Source organism: Vicia villosa, unplaced genomic scaffold (genome assembly GCF_029867415.1).
Source record: "Vicia villosa cultivar HV-30 ecotype Madison, WI unplaced genomic scaffold, Vvil1.0 ctg.001530F_1_1, whole genome shotgun sequence".
Taxonomy (NCBI): domain Eukaryota; kingdom Viridiplantae; phylum Streptophyta; class Magnoliopsida; order Fabales; family Fabaceae; genus Vicia; species Vicia villosa.
In genome coordinates, this window is record NW_026705653.1 from 208,908 (window position 1) to 231,851 (window position 22,944).

Sequence of the window (22,944 nt, forward strand, 5' to 3'; positions counted from 1 at the left end):
AGTAATGAATTATTATTTTTTGACGTTGGCATGATTCTAGAGAGGATGTGGTTATCTTGAATATTGTTGGAAGTTGTCTAGAAAGGGGGATCATTGGGAGTAGAAGGATTTGATTAGAAACAAAGAAAATTTTATCAAAAGAAATATTTGAAAAATGTCTTAAAATTATGTCAAATGACCTAGGAGCTCTATAAACCACTAGAGGGAAAATTCTGTCTTATCTAATTGATTAGGACGTTGATCTAATCAAATAGATCTACTCAAACTTATGCCCCAAATCATTTAGACGGCGCCTTAAACATATGCAACAACTCTAAATCAAATTGTTTAAGCTAATTGATTAAATAGTTAATGCAACCCATGAATATCTTCCTTTTTGGGTGATTACAATTATTATATAAAGGCCCTCAATTGAAATTACGCCACTTTCCAATAATTTTCTATTTCTTTGGAATTTATTGTTTTTCTCTCCCAAGTTCTCTTTTTCACTATTGGTTACCTAAGTGCTATTGAGTGAAGCTCCATCTGTGAGGAGAATATTTTTGTAAGTGGTTGTGTTGATCGTTTATAGTCTTAAGGGTGTGATATCTTTAAGAGATTGAGTATTGGTTCTTGAGATTAGTCATAAATCTCTGTTATTGGTTTATTAAGCTTTTTCGAAGAAAAAAACTTTGCTTTAGTTAAAGAGATCAGCCATAAATCTCTAATTGTCTCAATAAAATAAATTGGGGTAATAGCCGTCTTTAGGTTGGGGATAAGCTTGTTCAAAATCTCGAGATCAGATTGTATTAATGTTCGTTGACATGACCTTTAAAAACTCAAAAGTCTATGGTAAAAAATTTCAAGAAAACCTCATCGGAATAGGATTAGGCCAACGTTCAGTCAAATTTGGATAACTCTTAGTGCAACTTTTCTATCTTTATCTTATTTAAACGATCATATGACATATTCGAATGGCCTCTGACTTTCCAAAGTAGCACACACATCGTCATCGCACTTATCCTCCCTTCTTCTTCATAAATTACCTGTTCTTAGAGGGCCAATAAACTTATACCACTACATAAAAAGGGCATACATTTTTGTGGTCTTTGCAGTGTGTAGCTTGGCTAGTGGGGAAGGGACGATACATTTTGAATAATAAGGTCAATCTTAGATTTATATAACTTGCTAAACAATCTTTGATAAAAACATCTTCACAATAGGGTAATAGAGCATAATTTTCACATACACTTTTCACATAGACAAAAAAAATCATGGTATACTCTCATCAGGTGAAGAGCTCTGTGCTATAATTGTTGTTGATTTAGGCACAATAGGATCACCAGCCATGCTTATTGATAATTCAGAAGCTGCTACATTTGTTTGAGATAGACGTGGCATCTCATTTCTTTTGCCCCATAAAAAGTAATATAATCCTATAATGATCAAAACCATGCCCAACAACCTGTAAAATGTTTTTTAAATTAGCAATTTATATATCATTAATTAAAAAATAAAAATCCAATTTAATATTCACTCTACCTTTATAATTATTAACACACCTTGTTAAGTTAGTTTGTAAGTTAAATAATTATAAAATAATTTTTTAAAATTAGAATATTAAATATTCAATTTAATATTCAACATGTAATTGTTTAAAAATTAGAATAAACTTATAAATTCAACTAATTGTTAAAATAGGAGGGTGAAAAGAATTCATACGTTCCAACTCTTAGTGGCTCGCCAAGTACAATAGCCTCTGATATTGCAACAAAAACTAGAGCAAGTGGATTGAACATTGGAGGATAAGTAGGTCCCTTGATTGGAATTGTCCATGATAGTAAACAAAATGTAGCAGCAGTAGCAAATGCTCCCTACATAATAAAATCTAACTCATTAGTGTTTAAGATTCTCATAGAGAGAATATTATCAAAACAAATCAAAGAAAATAGTTTAATTCACTTAATGTATAGTTGAAGATAAACATTATTGAATAATAAAATAATCTTACCGAGTAGAGTATAGTAATAAGTTGTAGATTCCACTCTAACCTCCAAGATTCTTTACTAGAATTTATGAATATACCGATGACTGCTGACTGAATTGCGGCCATAATGCATGATAGCATTGTTCCCCAATACCTCAATGGAAATACTTTAACCAACTTAACCTATTTATATTTTAAACCATATTAGTGATTTGTTTCACAATAAATATTTAAAACTTAAAGTGTCTCTAGAATTTTGATAAATTCATTAAAATAGTGTTGGTATAAATTTAATATTTTTAACTATGAGAACTAATTACTTAAGTAATATAGAACACCATAAAATGTTAAAATTTGTAGGGTATTTATGTTTCCAAATCATATTCACTAGGAGAATTATTAGCTTATATTATTCATCTATTAGCATAGTGACACTTGTATTGCTAGGTTTAGTCTTATTCACTTATAGAGTAACATGTGTATGGATAGAATAAAATTTATATCCATTAGTTTATGAGCTTCAAATAATCATATATAATAATCGTATATAGACATTCTTGTAATAGTTGTATTCTATCAATGAGAATCAATTTATTCTCTTCTCTAACTCTTAGTAAGTTTCATCTTTTTTGTTACAATTATATTATGTTTCTGTTGCAAACACCTTCACCAAGATGAAGTATCTTTCTGAGTTTACCACCATTAACATGGTATTAGAGCTTAACAAGCTCTGGTAACCACTGTTCTTCTTCGATTACACATTTCTTTGCTGCGATTTCTTTCGTATTGCATTCGTTTCTTTCCTTTCTCTTTGATTTCTTTTCATTGAAATCATCTTCTTCTTTTTCTTGATTATGTAATCGGTTACCTTTATACTCTTATTTTTTCACATCATTGGTGTACCAAAGTTTCACTGACTTTTCTACTAATTCAACGAATCCATATTATCTACATCCTAATGAGAATCCAGCCATTGTACTCGTCTCCCCATTGCTTGATGATAAGAACTATCATACTGGGCAAGATCGGTGCACATTGCTCTAATTTCCAAGAACAAAGAAAAATTCATCGATGGAAACCTCACAAAGCCTCTTGTAAAGGATCTTCTCTATGCTTCATGGATTCGTTGCAACACTATGGTCTTAGCTTGGATTCATCGATATATTTCAGAGTCAATTGCCAAATCGGTGCTTTGGATTGATAGTGTAGCTGGTGTATGGAAGAATTTGAGGACTCAATTTTCTCACAGTGATATTTTTCGTATTTCAGATATTCAAGAAAATCTCTATAAGTTTCGTCAAGGTACTATCAATGTTTCTAACTATTTTACTCAATTGAAAGTAATGTAGGATGAGTTAGAAAATTATCACCTTGTTCCTACTTGTTCATGTGTTATTCCTTGCTCTTGTGGTGTGATTGCATCTTTCCAATGATATCGTGAGCATAATTATGTCATTCGATTTCTCAAGGGATTGAATAAAATTTGTATCACATTCCAAGTCCGAGATTATGGTGATGAACCCATTACCAGATGTTGATAAAGCCTTCTCTCTCGTTATTAAATAAGAAAGGGAAATGAATAGTTATATTTCCACTATTGTTTCAAATGCCCCTACTGGTGAAGAAGCTGCTTTTTTCGAATTCAAAATGCATTAGAAAATTCAAATGCCAAATTTAGAATACTGGTTTTAAAGGTAAATCTCCAGGATATGGTGGAGCTAGAGGGCATAATCGAGTATGCACACATTGTGGCAGGACAAATCATACAGTTGAGACTTGTTTTCTCAAACATGGTTATCCACCATGCTTTAAAGGCAAAAGAAAGACTCCAAGTTCTCAATCTAATGCCTCAGTGAACGTTAATTCAGATTCTTCTCAGCCTAACTCAACTGCATCTTCGTTTGGCTTTACTTAAGATTAGTACAACAACATTATAAGTGGTGAACCTATAATAGCGACGACTTTAATAGCGCTTAAAAGCGTTATTAAATCATAAGAAAATGCTATTAAATAACCTTTTTGGTCTAGTTGTTGCTTCAAGAGTCCAAGACCCTTCCTAAGGCCAACTCCACCTCCACATCTCCCTTTGTCCTAAATTCATACTCTCCCAATGGCACTAATAAGAATTCTCACCTCTGGATTCTAGATACAGGTGCTACTGACCATATATCCTTTGATATCAATTCTTTTATCTCTCATAAAAACAGTATTCATGTGCATGTTAGCTCGCCTAATGGTTATTTATTTGCTACTTCAATGTCTGGTAGTGTAGTCATTTCTCCATCCTTAACCTTACACAATGTTCTATACATACCAAGTTTTCATGTTAATTTGATTTTCATTACTAATCTTGTTAGTAGCAATAGTTATGATGTTCATTTCAATGCTAATTAATGCCAAATAATGCAGAATCATTCCAAGGAAATGATTGATATAACTAAGTTGCAAAGGGGGCTATATGTTCTTGATTACTCAAAGCATCATTCTGCGTGTCATTCTATTACTCAAAATTATTGTAATCTTTGGCATCTAACACTAGGCCACATTTATGACACAGGCTTACATATTGTTTCAAAAGTATTCCCTTTTATTCCTTATAAGAACAATGAAATTCCTTATGACTCTTGTCATCTTGGCAAACAAAAGAAGTTACCTTTTCCACATAGTATTACTCATTCTTCTACACCTTTTGAAATTTTACATGCTGATTTATAAGGGTCATTCTCTACTATTTCAATTTTAGGATACAAATATTTCTTAACTTTGGTTGATGATTATACTAGGTACAATTGGGTCATATTCCTTAAAACAAAAGACCAAACTAAAACAAGCATAATTCAGTTTATAGCATACATTGAAAGCCAATTCAATACATCTCTAAAATTCTTAAGGTCAGATAATGGTACTGAATTTGTTGCTCTTTCTCAATTTTTTTTGTCAAAAGGTGTCATTCATCAAATATCATGTGTTGAAACACCCCAACAAAATGGGGCTGGTGGAAAGGAAACACCAACACATCTTAAATGTGGCTAGAACTCTATTTTTTCATTTTCAAGTCCTTCTTAATTTGTGGAATTTTTGTGTCCAGCATGCCATTCACATAATCAATAGGTTACCTACTCCTCTCCTTAAGTCAAAATACCCATAAGAACTTTTATATCTTCAACCACCCTCATTAATTCATTTGAAATTTTTGGCTGCTTAAGTTTTGCCACCACTATTCAGGCATATAAGACAAAATTTGACCCTAGAGATAGAAAGTACGTGCTCCTTGGTTTTGAATATGACACCAAAGGTTATATACTTTTCTAGATGACAATACTGAACAAAAACCCCCAGCCTACATCTACAACCATTTCATGTCCTACTAATAACAACATTTACCTAAATTCAATTGTATCCATTGATTCTAGCTCTCAAGGACAACCTGATAGTGCTTCCAATACCAGTCTTATCAGTAATAGCTCCATTCACTCACATTTATCTCCTAATCTCAGCCTTTCACAACTTTGTGACATTCTTAACCCTACTACAACCATAAACCCATAAAGTACACTTAGTATAAATCCTGCTACAACCATAAATCCACAAAGCATACCAAATCCTATTGATGGCAACAATATTGTACTTTTTCCTTTATCCACAAGACATCCACATATTCCCACCTCAATGTCCAATTCTTACAAAGACTCCCTCCACACCCTCTCTCCTAATAACATCTCTCCTGTATTAGAGAATGAACCCTCGACCTTACCTTTAAGACACTTCAGTCGTGTCTCTAACCCTTCTATGTATCTTGCAGATTATCATTGCTATAATACTTGCAATAAGCCTTATTTTAAGCATCATTCATTACATGTTGCATATCCTTTGTCATTTCATATGATAAATGTTCTCCATTATACAAGCATCTTTGTTATTATTTTTCTTCCATCTCTTACCGAAAACCCTATAACCAAGCCATTAAAAATAAGTGTTGGAAGCATGTCAGGATGTTGAGCTACATGCTCTTGAAAAGACCCAAACTTGGACTATGGTTGATTTACCAGCTACGAAGTCTCCTATTGGGTGTAGATGGATTTATAAGGTTAAATACAGGGTAGATGGTTCCATTTAAAGGTACAAAGCAAGGCTGGTAGCAAAGGGATACACTCACATGGAAGGAATTGACTACTTTTACACTTTCTCTAATATGGCTAAGCTTACCGCAGTTAGAGTTTTGTCTCTTGCAGCTATTAAAGGATGGTATCTTGAGCAATTAGATATCAATAATGATTTTCTTCATGGTGACTTACATGAAGAAATGTACATGACCCTTCCACTTGGACTGTCTGGCTTCAATTCATTAAAGGTATGCAAACTACAAAAACCCTTGTATGGATTAAAACAAGCTAGTAGACAATGGTACTCCAAGTTATCTTCTTTTTTATCTCTCTTGGTTAACATCAATCTCAGGCTGATCATTCCTTGTATCTTAAAGCTAATAAACATAGCTTCGCTGCCCCACTAGTCTATGTAGATGACATTGTATTGGAAGGTGACACAATTCATGAAATTCACAATGTTAAACACCTCTTAGATAAACAATTCAAGATCAAATATCTTGTCCAATTAAGGTTTTTCTTAGGTTTTGAGATTGCTAGATCCAAAACAGGAATTTTTCTCAATCAAAGGAAATATACCCTGGAACTTTTAGAAGGTACTGGTTTCCTTGCTTCAAAGCCATCACTTGTTCCATTTGATCCAAAAATCAAGCTTTCAGTCAATAAGGGCCAACCGTTGGAGGATCCATCTTCTTATAGAAGATTGCTTGAAAGGTTGATCTACTTGACTAATTCAAGGCCAGACATTTCCTTTGTTGTTCAACACTTAAGCCAATATGTGTCTCAACCCTTATTGCCTCATTATCAAGCTGCTACTCATATTCTCATGTACTTGAAAGTTGTATCCGCTATAGGAATTTTGTTTTTTGCCTTTAGTTCTCTGAAACTATTTGCCTTTGCTAAATCTGATTCTGAATCACACAATAGCCACTAACAGACTTCTGAAACAAGGAAGACTGTTACTGGATATTGTGTGATTCTAGGTTCATCTCTTTTATGCTGGAAATCAAAGAAATAACATATTGTTTCTAGGTCTTCCGCTGAAGCTGAGTATATGGCCTTAGCTTCACTCACATGTGAACTTCAATGGTTACAATATTTATTTCATGATTTTCTTATTTCATCTCATCAGTCTGCTTCTGTATATTGTGATAGAAAGTTTGATATCTACTTGGCTCACAATACTTTCCATGAGAGAAGAAAACACATTGAGCTTGAATGTCATGTAGTTCGTGAGAAGTTACAATCCAAGTGAATTCACTTGTTACCTGTATCTACTAATACACAACTAGCTGACATGTTCACAAAGCCCTTACATTCTCCTGCTTTGAATTCCTTCTTAGTCAAGTTGGGACTTTGTAGTATACATAGTCCAACTTGAGGGAGGATGTTAGCTTATTGTACAACTAGGTTTAGTCTTATTATTCACTCGTAGAGTAACTTGTGTATAGATAGAATAAGCTTTATATCCACTAGTTTATGAGCTCCAGATAATCTTATATAAACATTCTTGTAATAAATTTATTCTATCAATGAAAATCATTTTATTCTCTTTTTCAACTCTTAGCGAGATTCATCTTTTTTGTTACAATTATGTTACATTTCTGTTGCAAACACCTTCACCAAGATGAAGTATCTTCCTGAGTTTTCCACCATTAACTAGAATAGAGAGTATTAGTTTTCCACCATTAACTAGAATAGAGAGTATTATACATGATACTTCATATTTAAATAAAAAACATATTAAATTAATTGAATTTTTTAAAAAATAAACACATGATACCATATGCTCTATATAGAGATTCTATTACATTAACTACCTAAATACTTATTAACGACCGCAATTTATTTCATTGAAATTACTAACTAGTTTTTTAATCGTGTCCAATCAGTAACCGCATGTAGTGTGATTTTATTTCATCATGTGAGTTATAGCCATAATAAAATACATATATTATCTAAGCCAAATAAATGTTTAATATTTTAATAGTACAAAATTAAAAATATAAGTTGAGACATACCTGCATAATAAACCAAGTTGTGTAAGAACAACATGATCCAACTAAAAAGATAGTTCCACGAAGCATGTGAGTTTTGTGTGTTGCAACCACAATCTTATCAGTATGGTGATTGTGATTTTGACCAATATAAAATTCCTTTCCTTTGTAAAGACTCGTAGCTAATGCCCCACCAACACACACAATTGTCCCGAGACATTTGGCTTTACCACTCCATGTTTCAATCCTTAGATTCTCTATTCTGCGATAATCATTTATAATTTATAGGTGACATATTGTTTTAATTTTCATATAGCTAATTAAATTTATATTTAATAAATTTAGATATTACCTGACTATGATAGATATCAAGAATGTGCAAATAGGAATTAAATTGAGGAAGTTGACAGAGTAAGTAGCAGTCGTGTCTCGAAGACCAAAGTAGAATAATCCAAGAGACATTGTCATCCTGTTATAGGTTTAATCATTTTGTTAGAAACTAATGTAAAATTCACTTTATTGTTTACTTTTATGATAAGGAGACTGTGAACCCTCTTTATTTATCTAATGGTGTAAATTACTCTTATAAAATCGTTGATGAAAAATATTTGAATTTAATCCTCATTAATTCTGAAGAAAAATATGAATTGATACTGACTTGAATGATTTACCTATTGTTATGATAAAGAAAAAAAGTTTGTGTGCTTCTATACATATTCCTCCTCTAAACATATTTCTCTGTAATATCAAATTTTTATTGGAGTTATTGATTCTTTGATAATTATGTTATAATTTCAAGATGTATTAAATAAAATTTTGTCAAATCAATCAATGAGGAAATGAAAAAACTTGAGTAAAATAAGACTTGGGAGATTGTTGAAAGGAAAGAAAGGCAAGAAATCAATTGGATGTAAGGAAATCTATATAATAAGACGCATTTCAAATGACACTCTTGATTGTTACAAGGTCAAACTAATGGGAAAAGGATATACTCAAACATAATACGTTGATAATGAAAATATGTTTTCTCTAGATGGGAAGATAAATGTTAATGATGAGTTCTTGCATGAAAACTTATCGGATGAGATGTATACATAGAATCCCCAAATATATGGTCTCAAATCCAAAAAAAGTATTATTGAATGAGGGATGTCTTATATGGACTAAATTAAACCTCTCAAACATGGTCTAGAATATTAAAAAAGTAATGGCATCTTTAGGCTATAAACAAACCCAAAGAGAGGATGATATGTTCTTCAATCATTCAAAAGGAAGAAAACTAACTATACTTCTTCTTTTCGATGATGATACTATTATTACAAACAATTATTTAATAGAGAGACAATTTCTTGAGAAGAAATTATCATTAGGGTTTGAGATAAAGGACTTTATAAAACTCAAGTATTTTTGGAATTAAGGAAGCATAATCAAAGCATTGCATTTTTATCTATTATAAAAAATATGTACTTGATAGTTTATGGGAAACATGCAACCTTGGATGGAATCTTACAAGTGTTAAAGTTTAACAAACCCACAAGATGATTTATCAGTAGGAAAACGTCAGAACTAACAATGTACACTACCAGAGATTAGTGATAAATTTGTTTTACTAGGACAATATTAAACAAATTTTGGCTTATGAGGTAATTGTGATGAGTTAATCCATGCATGCCCTAAGGGAAAGATATTTACAAATTATATATCAAGTAATACAATATATCAAAGTCACTCCATGAATAAGACTCTTGTTCAAAAGATGTGGGAGTCTAACTATGGAGTCATACATTGATGTTAATTATGAAGATTCAGTAAGCAATTGAAGATCTAATTATGGCTATTGTACTTTCTTGTTTGAGAACCTTTTTCTTGGAGAAGAAAAAGGAAAATTTTAATGCCTTAATCAAATGGAAAAGTGGAATTTCAAACTATGACACAATGAATTTATAAACTACTATAAATGAAATAAGTGTTAGAATATTTGAAGATACGCTATGAAAGCCCTATGCAAGTTTTTTTAACAATAAATTAGACATGAAAAATCACATTATGACTGACCAACATTTTATTAAAGATATTTTGAATAATGGATTGAAAACTACAACCTGTATTCTAATTTGGATATCAGTTGTAATATTTTTTAACAAAATATTTATCAACTTAATGATTTAATCAACTTACTTACAAGATTTTAAAGGTTAATATTTATCCACCAATTTAAATGGGGTGTTGTAAATAATGCACCATAATTAATAATAATTGTAATCACTTTTGTTTTTGTATAAGTGCAAAGGCCCACAAAAGAGGAGACTCCAGAGCTCTCTCAAGATAGTCAATATAGCATGTCTCCCTTGTAAGATACTCTTTAGTCGCCCATTTATTGGGACAGACGTCCATTTCTTGATTATGTCACTATTTTCTAGATTACTCACCCATTCATGAGAATTTGGGAAAGGACATGCCACGGTCCACAACGGTACGGGAGAGGGAGTCAAAAGGGGAATATCATGTTCTCTTAAATAATAGGGAGTAACTGTCCTCTTTTCCATGTTTCTGAAAGTGGGAAGTGTAGAATTTTCCTTCTTGATTCAAAGATCTAGGCCCACAAGGCCCTTATAAATACTTCAACTGTGAGGTTGAGAGGGAGATTCAATTCATTATGCAAAAAATCCACACAAAGATCTTCTAACCATCCTTGTGTGAGATTTCTCTAACACCATAACAACCCTAAAAACTTGTGATAGCCCTACACCACAAAGGGATGTCACTTCTAATAGCACTACACCATAACAATGTGACTGAACGAGCGAGTGCAATGAGGTATTCTCAAACTTAAAGGCATTCCTAGTGTCACCTCCCATCTTGACACACCCAATAAAAGGTTCTCCCTTTTACCTTTATGTGTTAGTTACTGACCAGGTGATGATTTTTGTGATTGTCCAAGAGACATGTAGAGTTGAGCGACTTGTCTATTTTGTGAGCAAGGTGTTTAAGGGCACTAAGACCCGATATGAGAATATTGAAAGAGTTGCACTGGAAATCGTGATAATTAAAATAAAAAGCATACCCTACTTTTAGGGGCATCAAATAATGGTAAAAATAAACTACCCTTATTCGGTTGGTCTTAAGGAAGCCATATCTAGCATGAAGGATGGTATGTTAGGAAATTAAACTATTAAACTATGATATCCAATATATACCATGAGGAAGTATCAAATTACCGACACTAGTTGATTTTCCAAGTAGTATTTTGCTCTAGTATGGGAGGAGGCTCCCCTTCTTAGAGATAATTTGAGTGTTATGTTTGATCAATTCCATTTTCACCTCTCTTCCTCATACCTTCTCATCCTATTTTGTTACCATGATTCCTAAGGTCGACTCCTTTTTCCAAGTGGGAAACTTTCGACCTATATCTCTAATGAGTTCTCTTTTTAAGCTTGTTGCTAAAATTCTTCCGACCACACTAGTTGAGGTTATGGATATGCTTGGTTTCTCTAAACAATTGGTATTTCTTAAAGGGGGTTATCGATTAATGAGGTGGTTGTTGTGAGTGAGTTGGTTTATTTGGATAATAAAGCCAATAAAGTGTGTCTTATTTTTAAGGTAGGATTTGAGAAAACATACAATTCAAGTAGTTGGAATTTTTCTAGATTATATGCTTTTTTTAGGGTTAATGATAAGTGGGATTCTTGGATATAATCATGTGTTTTTTAGGAATCTCATTGTGTTAATGAATAGATGTCTGGCCTAAGAGATTTGTATTTAAAAGGGTCTGAAGAAAGGGAATCCCTTTGCTGTGTTTCTTTTTCTTCTTGTGGTCGAAGGGTTTAGTGAGTTATTTTGCTGTGTTATAGATGAGATTCTTTGTTTAGGTGATTTTATATCTTTAATATGTGGATGACACACTTATCTTGGTTGATGCCTCGTTTGATAATATTTGCTTGATTAAAGCTATTCTCTAAGGATTTGAGCTTGCCACGAGGCTCTCTATTAGCTTTGCTTAAAAATAGTATCTTGGAAGATTTGTGACTAACTCTTATAATTTCTCTAAAATACTTGAAAATTTATTCCATATATAAAACAATAGCGGTTTGAGAGTCTTTGACTTAGTTCCTGGGATAGAGTTTTCTTTTGGACTTCTTGAAGGGTATTGTTTCTATTGATGGTGATTTATTGGTGTTAGTTCTAACATGTCTTTCTTAGAGTAGTATTGTGCTTGTAATGTGAGTTTTACTCCAATGGTGTTTGATTGAAGTGTAATTTTTTTGTGATTCTTGTGGTGGAAGGGCTTAGCGAGTTATTTTGTTGTATTATGGATTTGAGTCTTTTATTAGGCTTCAAGGTGAGATCCTTTGTTTTAGTGATGTTACATCTTTAATATGTGGATGACATGCTTATTTTGGTTTATGCCTCGTTTGATAATATTTGCTTGATATTAAATCTATTCTCTAGGATTTGAGCTTGCCATCAGACTCTCTGTTAACTTTGCTTAGAAATAGTATTTTGGTAGATTTGCGACTAAATCTAGTACTTTCTCTATAAGACTTGAAAATCTTATTCTCTATCTAAAACAATAGTGGTTTAAGAGTCTTTGACTTAGTTTTTGGGGTAGAGTTTACTTTTGGTCTTCTTTAAGGATTTTTTTTTTTATGTTGATGATTTATTGGTGCGTAGTTCTAGTATGTCTTTCTTAGAGTGGTGTGGTGCTTGTAGTTTGAGTTTACTTCATTGGTGGTTGGTTAATGTGTAATTGTTTTTCTTTTGTGATTCTTGTGATCATGTGGTGTAAGGATTTAGTGAATTATTTTGTAGTGTTATGGATTTGAGTCTCTTTTCTAACATTAAGGTGGGATCCTTTGTTTTGGTGAGATTTAACATTTTTAACATGTGAATGACACATTACACATTTATCTTGATTAATACCTTGTTTGATAATCTTTGATTAATTAAAGCTATTTTATGAGGATTTGAGTTTGCCACAGACCTTCATGATAACTTTCTTTAGAAATAATATTTTGGTAGATTTGAGAGTAACACTTATATTTTCTCTAAAAGAGTTGAAAATCTTATTCAATATCTAAGACAACAGTGGTTTAAGACTTTTTAACTTAGTTCTTGGAGTAGAGTTTTCTTGTGGTTTTTTTTTTGAAGGATTTTGTTGCTGTTGATTGTGATTTATGAATAGGGACTCATGATTTATTGGTGCTCAATTGTAGCATGTCATTTTTTAGAGTGGTGTGATGGTTGTAATGTGAGTTTTACTCCATTAGTCCATTGATGGTTGGTTGATGTGTAATTCTTTTTACAGAAATGCTGCTATGACACTATATTTTAGTCCTACGCTATATTTTATACTCCCCCGTCTCAATATAAATGTTGTTTAAGGTTGTTACACACAGATTAAGAAAAGTAATGATTGAGTCAATAAAGATAACATTTTTACTGAATTACCCTTAATTATTATTGGTTGTTATATATTGTCATGACTTGAAAAGAGTGTAGATAAGAGATAAAGTTGGTAAAAGTTAGTTAATATTGCATTGAAAAAGTAAAGAGACTATTATTTTGAGACAACTTTTTATGGCTAAAAAGACACTTATTTTAAGACAGAGAGAGTACATTGAATGCATACTCATCATACTTTTAATAATTTTTTACTACACTTTGATAACTGTGCAAGACCAAAACACACATACGGTGTCATAAAGTGGTGTCAACCTAGTATTGCTCTTTTTTTTTATGAGGAATGCACTTACACCATTTTTGATATATACACCGATAAAGTCCACTTATTCTATTAATTTAGAGATGTGCTATCTTTACACTAAAATTCTCTACACCGTATATATATCTCTAACCATTTCAGATCACTTCTTACCATGGCACAAAAATTAAGACAAAAAAATATTATTAAAAAAATCCAAAAATATGTTAAACCATATATACATACAGTGTGGTTGTCATTTTTGGTGTACAACTAACTTTTCTCATTAATTTATTATTTTTATAAAAGTTGAAATTTGCGTCACACATATAATCAACCATAGAAAATACGATGTCAAATTACGGTGTACAATTTCCAATATCATCGTAGCATGCCTTTTTTTTTTTTTTTTTGATTGTAGATTTCTTTTGTTGTTTTCGTGAATGTTGTTGAATGTACCGTTGAAAAAATTACTTTATCATAATTTTTGGAATGCATATTCATTACTTTCCATACAAATTAATATTGTTAGATATTAGAAATAACACTTCTTAAAACATTGTAAAATTGGAATAAATTTTATGATTCAAGAAATATAATTGTTTCCTATTTAAAATATAATCCCTTTGCCGATATTTATAAACAAAAATCTTTCATTATTTTTCAACCATAAAGATTAGTAAATGTCAACTAATTTATACATATATGGTAACATTTTGTTCCAAAACTAATTTATACATATATGATAATTTAACTATGAGTTTGTTAGTAATTCTATTAATTCTCGCTAATAGTTGTCCTAAAAGAATAAGTTAATAAATTATTTATAAGTATTTTTTCGAAATATGTGCATATTAAAATAAAAAAATATTATATTCACTTAAATATTATTTTTAATTATTAAGATGGAAGGGAGTACTAGTAACATATACTGGTATATGGGAGGGATTACTAGTAACATATATATATATATATATATTTTAACTTTGCTAGCTATAGTAAGTATAAGTATCTAAAAATTACTTCAAATATATATTTCTAGAAACTAATTTCCAATAGAGTAATTTAAAAGTAAGCTAATGTTAAAAGTTAATGTAATTTATCTATCTACTTAATATAAATTTAAAATTATCATAATAAAATATAAAATATAAAAAATATAAAAGAGAATTATAAGTAAAAAATTAGTGAAAATATAATCGATGGTTAAATTTTTAAGCTTAAAAAATTATGTATTACAAAATGAGTGAATAATGAAAAAAATTATAATATAAATGCGTTGTTATTTATAAATTCTATATAACAAAAAATATATATAAATGATATAAAAATATTCAATCATATGTGAAATTGATTATAAAATGTCATTTGATAGCACTATTAAAATAAAATATGGTATTTAAAATTTATTGAATAATATAAAAATCATCTTAACTTTTTTTCCATTTTATTTATTTTTAAAAATTGAAAAAATGTCTTTTACTGATTGAACAAAAACATTTAAACTCAATATCTTTAACATTAAACCATTATATTTGTAAATTTTATATAATTTTAATACTTATAAATGATATAAAAATTTTATTTTCTTCAATAAATTAATAATAAATATAAATACAATTTCACATTTTAATATATATATATATATATATATATATATATATATATATATATATATATATATATATATATTCATATTTATTTAAATTAATATTTTATTACTATCATTTATGTATTATTGAATGCTAACGTTGATGGAAAAGTCAATCAAATTGACAAAAAAGAAGTGAATTATTAAAACAACAAGAAAATAATAACAAGGAATATTATGCTTACCCAACCAATGCATTAATGAAAAGCCATAGCCAAACCCTCCAATTGAACTTCTTCACTAGTCCTCTGCAAACACAAGTAATATCGTAATCCTATTCCAAGTTACTTCCAACTATTCTTATTTAAGGTTAGAGTGGGGTTTCCTATATATTATAGGGGGACAGATTCAGACATTTTAACGAATGACATTTAAACGTTTTACTAAATATATTTAAATTAAAATATAAAAATGCATAGGCGAATAAATGATTAAAGCATTATTATTAATTAAAAAATTATATACTACTATATATTGTATTCAAATTAGAAGACACTTTAATATTTAAAGAATTATATTTATTTCCTACTTGCAGGGACAGAGCTATTGGTATGATATTGGAGCCCCTACCCTACTCACTTATTCCTTTTATTAAATGTATTTATTAAATTATATTATTTTCATTAATAATTAAATATTCTTCTAATTAAATTATTTTTTTTAATAGTGGTAAAATATATAGATTATTTTATATACTAAAATTTCCCAGACATCTTTAAATTTACCAATTATATCGTTTATACATATATAATTGTATTTTCTATTATAAACATATTCTTGGTATTCTAAAAATGTAAAATTTTTATATCATCAATATTATTAATATATATGTTACTTCACACGGCAAGATTATTTTAATGAATTATAGTTCATTTTTATTCTTTCATTAGTATTTTTTATTTAAAAAAAAATGTTTTTGTAATAAAAATTGATGTATTTGAGTATCTATTTAAAATCTGAGTATCTCTTATAAGCAGAAGGGAGGGGATAGTTTATAAATAAACTCATATTTAAAAATAATATATTTGAATTTATGTTAAATCAAGACAATTAATAATTGTGAAGAGACATTCAATTATAGAGCAATGAATTCAAACATGGGAAATGAATTTCAACCACTAACGATAAAAAAAATATCTTTGATAATTATTTTACCTCACAAATTTAAATATCAGATTTAATATAAGAAAAAATAAAAAATAAAATGAACAAGTTATAAGGATTAATGTTTCAATAAACTACAGTGTGTATTAATTGAAAGCAGGTACTTAGTTCTCGAGGCGAACGGTCAATTAATTTGTTTGCAGTGTTAATTAATTCAATTATATCTGTGGGGCTAACTCACCGCATAGATATATGTCTCTTATATATTAAGGTGAACTCATTCACTTCTGTTGACTAGATTCAGAATTTTAAAGTTTTCCTTAACTTATAGCTGATGGAATATTTTGTCTTGTTCTTCAATCTTATATATATAATTTAATTGAAATGCCAAGAATGAGTTTAATGGTTATAGAATTGTAAAATAGTTTTATACTCTGGTCTAATACAAATAATTACATTCTGATTCGATAGAATGTATAAGGTCTCTTTGTTTTATTTTTCTTTTAAAAATAATTTTTATATTGTAATAAAATTCTTGTGTAAAAAAAATTTACAAATAAATTTTTATAAAAATTTAAATAAAAATTTAACTAAAAATTTAGTTTGAATAATTATTCTTAAAATATTATTTTAGATATTTTATCATTTTAGTAAAACTTTTTTGAATAGCAAAATTTCAAAAAATCACTTAATTTTGAAACTATTTCAAATAATTTTTCATAAAAATTAATTTTGAATACAATTTTTTAAAAAAGTTACGATTTTGACTATTATAGATCTTCAATAATATATATTTATATTATAAGATCTCAAAATTAGTTTTTCAATTTTGAAAAAACAAATATAAAATAATTTATAATATTTTAAAAATACAAAGAAAAAAATCATTTTTTAAAGCTAAAACAAACTAACATATAATTATAATAAGTTAACAGCGTAAAAATAATTTTATATAACTAATTAATCATAGACGTTAAATGTTATGAGAAATTTAACTTTATTTTAACCACTTATAAAATAATACAAACGGATGATAGTGATGAATTGTCAATGTAAATTTTTTTATAATAACAAACATATAGTAATTAATCTTATATATATATATATATATATATATATATATATATATATATATATATATATATATATATATATATATATATATATATATATATATTAAAAATTACAAAACATCAAATATTATAGTATTACTATACATGCTAGGTTGTTAAAGTGTTGAGAAAATTGAGATAAAAAAACATGAACGAAGAATATGAGAATAAAAGTTAGAGGATTATGAAATTCTGGAGAAAGAGTTCTACTACTAGAGATCGAATTAAAACATGTAAATTAATAAAGATGAATATGCAAACTGAATTACCTCTCAAAATAGAGTGCAAATGGTGCAACACAAATAGCAGCAACAATATAACGATAAGTAGTAAGTGCAAAAATATAACTTCCTTGAACCAAAATGATTCTCGACAAAAGTTGCATTCCAGTTGCAAAAACTTGCACTAAGACCATGCTCAGAAAAGCTTGAGAAGAAATGAACCACTTTTTTACAATTTCCATTCTCTCACTCTCTTTCATATTTCTCACTTGTGTTGGAAGAAAATGGAGAATAATATCCAAACAGAGAAGGTGAGAAGGTTAGAGAAGAGAGTCTTAGAGAGTGAGAAAAACTATATAATTAGATCCAGGTAGTAAGTGGCTTGGTATTTGAATTGTTTTTTAGTATGAATAAGTTAAAAGTCATTAGTAGAAATAAATGCTGGAAAATAAATTGAAAAATCAATTTTGTAAAAGAAAAATTAGTCAATAAGAAAAATAAAAAAGAGTTTAATAAATATAAAATTTAATTGAAATTTCAGTTAATCATAATATTGATATAGTGAGAAATATAATTTTTATTTTAATCACTTATAAATTATAAAATAATGTTTTGACTCAAGTTTTATATATTCAAGACTGGAGAATAAATATTTCAACAACTTTTTCAAATGTATCAAAGTGTTTTAAATATTGGTCACCAGCATTTAATCCATTATCTGCATGTTTGGTTTGGTTTTTGGAATGATCAAAAATAGTAATTTTAAAGGTGTATAATTGATTCGAAGTAATTTAAACACTAAAATTTATTATTCAACTCACTTTTAAATAAATGTATCCAAATATAAATTAATTTTATTAAATTTAATTCTAATAAAATTAATTATACCAAACTCAATTTTATTATAATCAATTTTATCCACCGCTGATTCAAACTATAATAACTTTAAATATTACCTTATGAGCACTTATCAGTATTTTCATGTAATATGCATTATTCATATGGTTGAGTTTATATTTTGGATATTTCGTGAAGGAAATTGTTGATTGGTGTCATTCCAATTAAGACTTAATGCCATTTAGATAAGAACAATATTTATCATTTAAAAAGTCTTCTTTCTAATCAAAAAGTTTAAACGTAAAGAAACGAAACTAAATAAAGATAATTATGTGATAGTAAAAAACAAAAAAATGGAAACAAGTGTTTATATTTGCTTCTTGAACCAATATTAGTTAATATAGCCAAAATGAGTAATGTCATTATTATAGAATAATAATAACAGTTAGGCTTAATAAAACTTTTCTTCTTATATTCTTCTTATGTTTTTTATATTTTGCCGATTCAAGTTAAAATATATTTTAAAACGCCAGTAGAGAATAAATTTGCATGAGATAACACTTTTCTTAAGCCTAGGACACGTTTCTTGCGTGATGTGATGGTCTTTCTAAGATTTATTATTATTAAAAGGATGTGCTAACCAGTACCTTCACGACATTTTTTAAGCATATTAAATAAAGAAAATATTTTTTTATAAATGTTAGTATCTCAATTTTCAAAATATCTTCAATGCATTTAATATACGTATTTTAATAAGAATTTATCACTTTAATCACTTAAAAAATACCCTGAGGATACTGGTTAACATTTTCAACATTAATTAGAGTTCCCTGATTTATCATTGACTTCATGATTCTTTTAACTCATTTCATTTGGGTTGGAATATTCATATAAAAGGGACCAAATTATGTGTAGGAAAGAATTCAACACATTTATTAATTAACACATCATATGTAACGAAATCATTCTTAAATAATTGTACGAGATAATTATATTCTATACATTAATTCATCTTCTAGGGTTTACTAAGAATGAATTGGTCACCACCAGAGTTTGCTCTGGCAAATCACTCGAAGCATATAAAAGAAGAGAATCCGCAAGCGCGAAACAAAAAAAATAAAGGAAGGTAATGTGGATAGAGGTGACAAACGGACATGTCCGTCCTGTTTGGATCCGTCTCGCAAAAACTTACAAAAAACAGGGCGGGGAGAAGCGCGTTATGTTAAGGGTGCGTGCTTAAAACCTTGTTCCACCTTGCAAAAAAATGAGGGCGGGGCAGACCCGCGGTCATTGCACTTTTTTAACTTAAAAATTGCAAATTTTCATGTTAATGTATGCGTCTGCAAAAGTTCGCAAAAAAACGGGGCATGTCTATAACCTTGACCCGCCCCGCAAAAAGTGTGGAAAAACGGACATGCCTGATGGGCCGAACCCATTTTACCACCTTAAAATTTGGACTTCTCTGCTACGTCAACCGGGCCTATCACATACGATGAGCTAGGTTATAAACATAAGAATAATCATGGTGAAGTTTTGACCACTACTACAAAAAATGATTTTAACCTCGAACGCGAAATAGATATAGTATCGGTTACTCAGGCGAGGTAACGAAAGGCGACATGAAAAGTTGTCACTTATCACCTCGGTGATTTAAAAATCGAGGGAAAATGTGACACTGATCATGAGTTTGATCCCTAACAACTGCATTTTTGGGATTTTTAAAACTACGTTACTTTTTACCTCGATTTTCAACAATAACCGAGGTGTAAAGTCATGTTTACAATATTTTAATTTTAACCTTTTTTTTAACGTTTTAATCTAAAAAGCACTAATTTCTTGACAAATTCTAAATCTTCCTCATATCATCAACAACAACACCTATAACAACAACAAAAATAAAATCAATAGAATCCTTAAACATTAAATCGCACAACAAAAACAACAACAATAAAATCTACAGAATCTTTAAATGTTAAATCTCAACAACAACAACAATAAATAAGCAAAATCAATATAATACTTAAACATTAAATCTCAACAAAAGAAGTAACATCAACAACAACAACAAAATCCATGAAATCTTTAAACATTAAATCTCAACAACATCAATAACAACGACAAATAAACAAAATAAATAGAATCGTTAATTACTAAATTTCTACAACAACAACAATATTAAACATTTTACTTGATACAAGTACAACTAACATTAAACAATTTTAACAAGGAATTACTAGATAAAAGATTATATTAAGAAACTAACCTTGAAATATTTTCCTGCTATTACTTTCATTATCATTATTTTCAATATGTTAAGTTTAAATTTCAGCACTTTGCATCCAAGATGGATAGTTGTGGCATTCACGTAATCACATTTCGATTGGCTAGTGAGAGTTTCACGGAGATCACTTTGGCTAATATGCATAAGGATTTTACTTATGCACCATGCATAAGCCTACATAAGCCATTGAATCATGTTTTTAATCCAATATTGAGTATTGAGTATTGAGTGGTGAGTACTCAGTATTGAGTAATAACAATTGATGTCTAGAATTTGATCCAATATCCAAGGGTCCATAATAATCTATGCATGGTGCATAGATTTTTATCTATGCACGGTAACTGCACCCACCAATGTTTCATGTGGATTGATGAGCTGACAATGTCTTAACCATTATTACTTTATAAATGAACGACAATGATTCGTTACTTAATTTTTCATCAAATTGGTCATAAATTAAAAAAAAATACGCTACTTTACCCCTTGATTTTAAGAAAATTCGAGGTAATAGGTCATAAAAAAATTTAAAAAATAAAATTAAAGTTGATATTGATCATGGGTTTGATCCCCATAAACTGCAATTTTTGGATTTTTAAAACTGGGCTACCTTTTACCTCGGCTTTTAACAAAAATCGAGGTGTAAAGTCCTGTAAAAAATCTTAAAAAGTGATAAACTGTAGTTGCTGGGATTCAAATACATGTCCTCTAAATACTTTACCCATCGGTTTTCAGCAAAACCGAGGTAATAAGTCATAAAAACATTTAAAAGGTGATAAAATGTAATTGCTAGGATTTGAAGACGCGTCTTCTAAATACTTTTCCCCTCAGTTTCTAGTAAAACCAAGGAAATATATGGTACTTTAAAAAAAAATTAAATGTGACGCGTCTATGGTTTGCACTTCGGATTTTTGTTGGGTGAGGTGAAATACTTCGTCATGAAATATATTATTTATTGTAGTGGACCCAACAAGTTTCAACAGATAGTGACTCCAAATCTTACAGAGACACAGTTGTTGGAAAGATAGAGGAAGAGCAAAAGGAAGGAGACAACGAGATAAGTGATGAAGAGTTTGAGGTTGATGAAGAGGGATCGGGAGTCAAAGTTGAAGAGATCCAGGTGGGAGGCTATGATTGTTTGATGTTTGTATAATTAAAAGCTGAGTCAAAACGTATCCATCTCCCTTGGAGGAGAGGTGTCATTATTAAGCTTTTAGGGAGGAAGATAGGGTAAAAGGAATTCGAGAATGGGTTGAAATAAATGTGGGTCCGAAGCAGAATCATCAACATCATTGATCTGGGAAACAACTACTATCTAGTAGCGTTTTCACATGAAGATGACAATAGTTCCGCGCTTTCTGATGGTTTATGATTTATCTATGATCATTACTTGACAGTGAAACAATGGAGCCCCGATTTTCATCCAGAGAAAGACATTATCAAGGAAGTAGTGGTTTGGATTCGTGTAGCAGGATCGCCAATAGAATACTATGATGAAAGGATATTGTCAACCATTAGAAATGGGATTGGTAAAATAGTGAAAGTGGACAATAACATATTGTAAGTGGAAAGAGGAAAATATACTAGAATTTGCATAGAAGTAAACTTGATAAAAACATTACTGGCAATATTCTCCATTAAAGTAAGAATGTACAAAATAGATTATGAAAGAATTCTCCTTCTATGTTTGTCATGTGGAAGGTTTGGTTATTATATAGAAAATGTCCTGATCTCAGAACCGACAGAGATGGTGACAAGGTTGAAAGGAGGAATGGAGGCAACGACACAGTTAGTGGGAAAAGAAATGGTCATGCTGTCAATGAAGAGAGCACTGTAGGGCCATGGAAAGTGATACAAAAACATAAAAATGGAAGGAAGATGATGAATGATTGGAGAGACCAACCGTGTATGGTAATAAGTGGTGATAAAAGCACTGTCAGATCCAGACTTCCACCATTATTAAGTGAGGAGATT

General features: G+C 29.7%; 1 protein-coding gene across 1 annotated transcript; it reads right to left on the reverse strand.

Moving 5' to 3' along the window:
- Window positions 1–1,177: 1,177 nt before the first annotated feature.
- Window positions 1,178–18,210, reverse strand: LOC131635656 (WAT1-related protein At5g64700-like). The gene is made up of 7 exons (XM_058906294.1): window positions 17,904–18,210; window positions 15,604–15,666; window positions 8,419–8,535; window positions 8,091–8,328; window positions 1,991–2,149; window positions 1,702–1,853; window positions 1,178–1,444 (listed from the first exon to the last, which is right to left on the reverse strand). The coding sequence occupies exons 1-7, from the start codon at window positions 18,113–18,115 to the stop codon at window positions 1,252–1,254; spliced, it is 1,134 nt and encodes a 377-aa protein (XP_058762277.1). The 5' UTR covers window positions 18,116–18,210; the 3' UTR covers window positions 1,178–1,251.
- Between the last annotated feature and the right edge of the window lie 4,734 nt (window positions 18,211–22,944).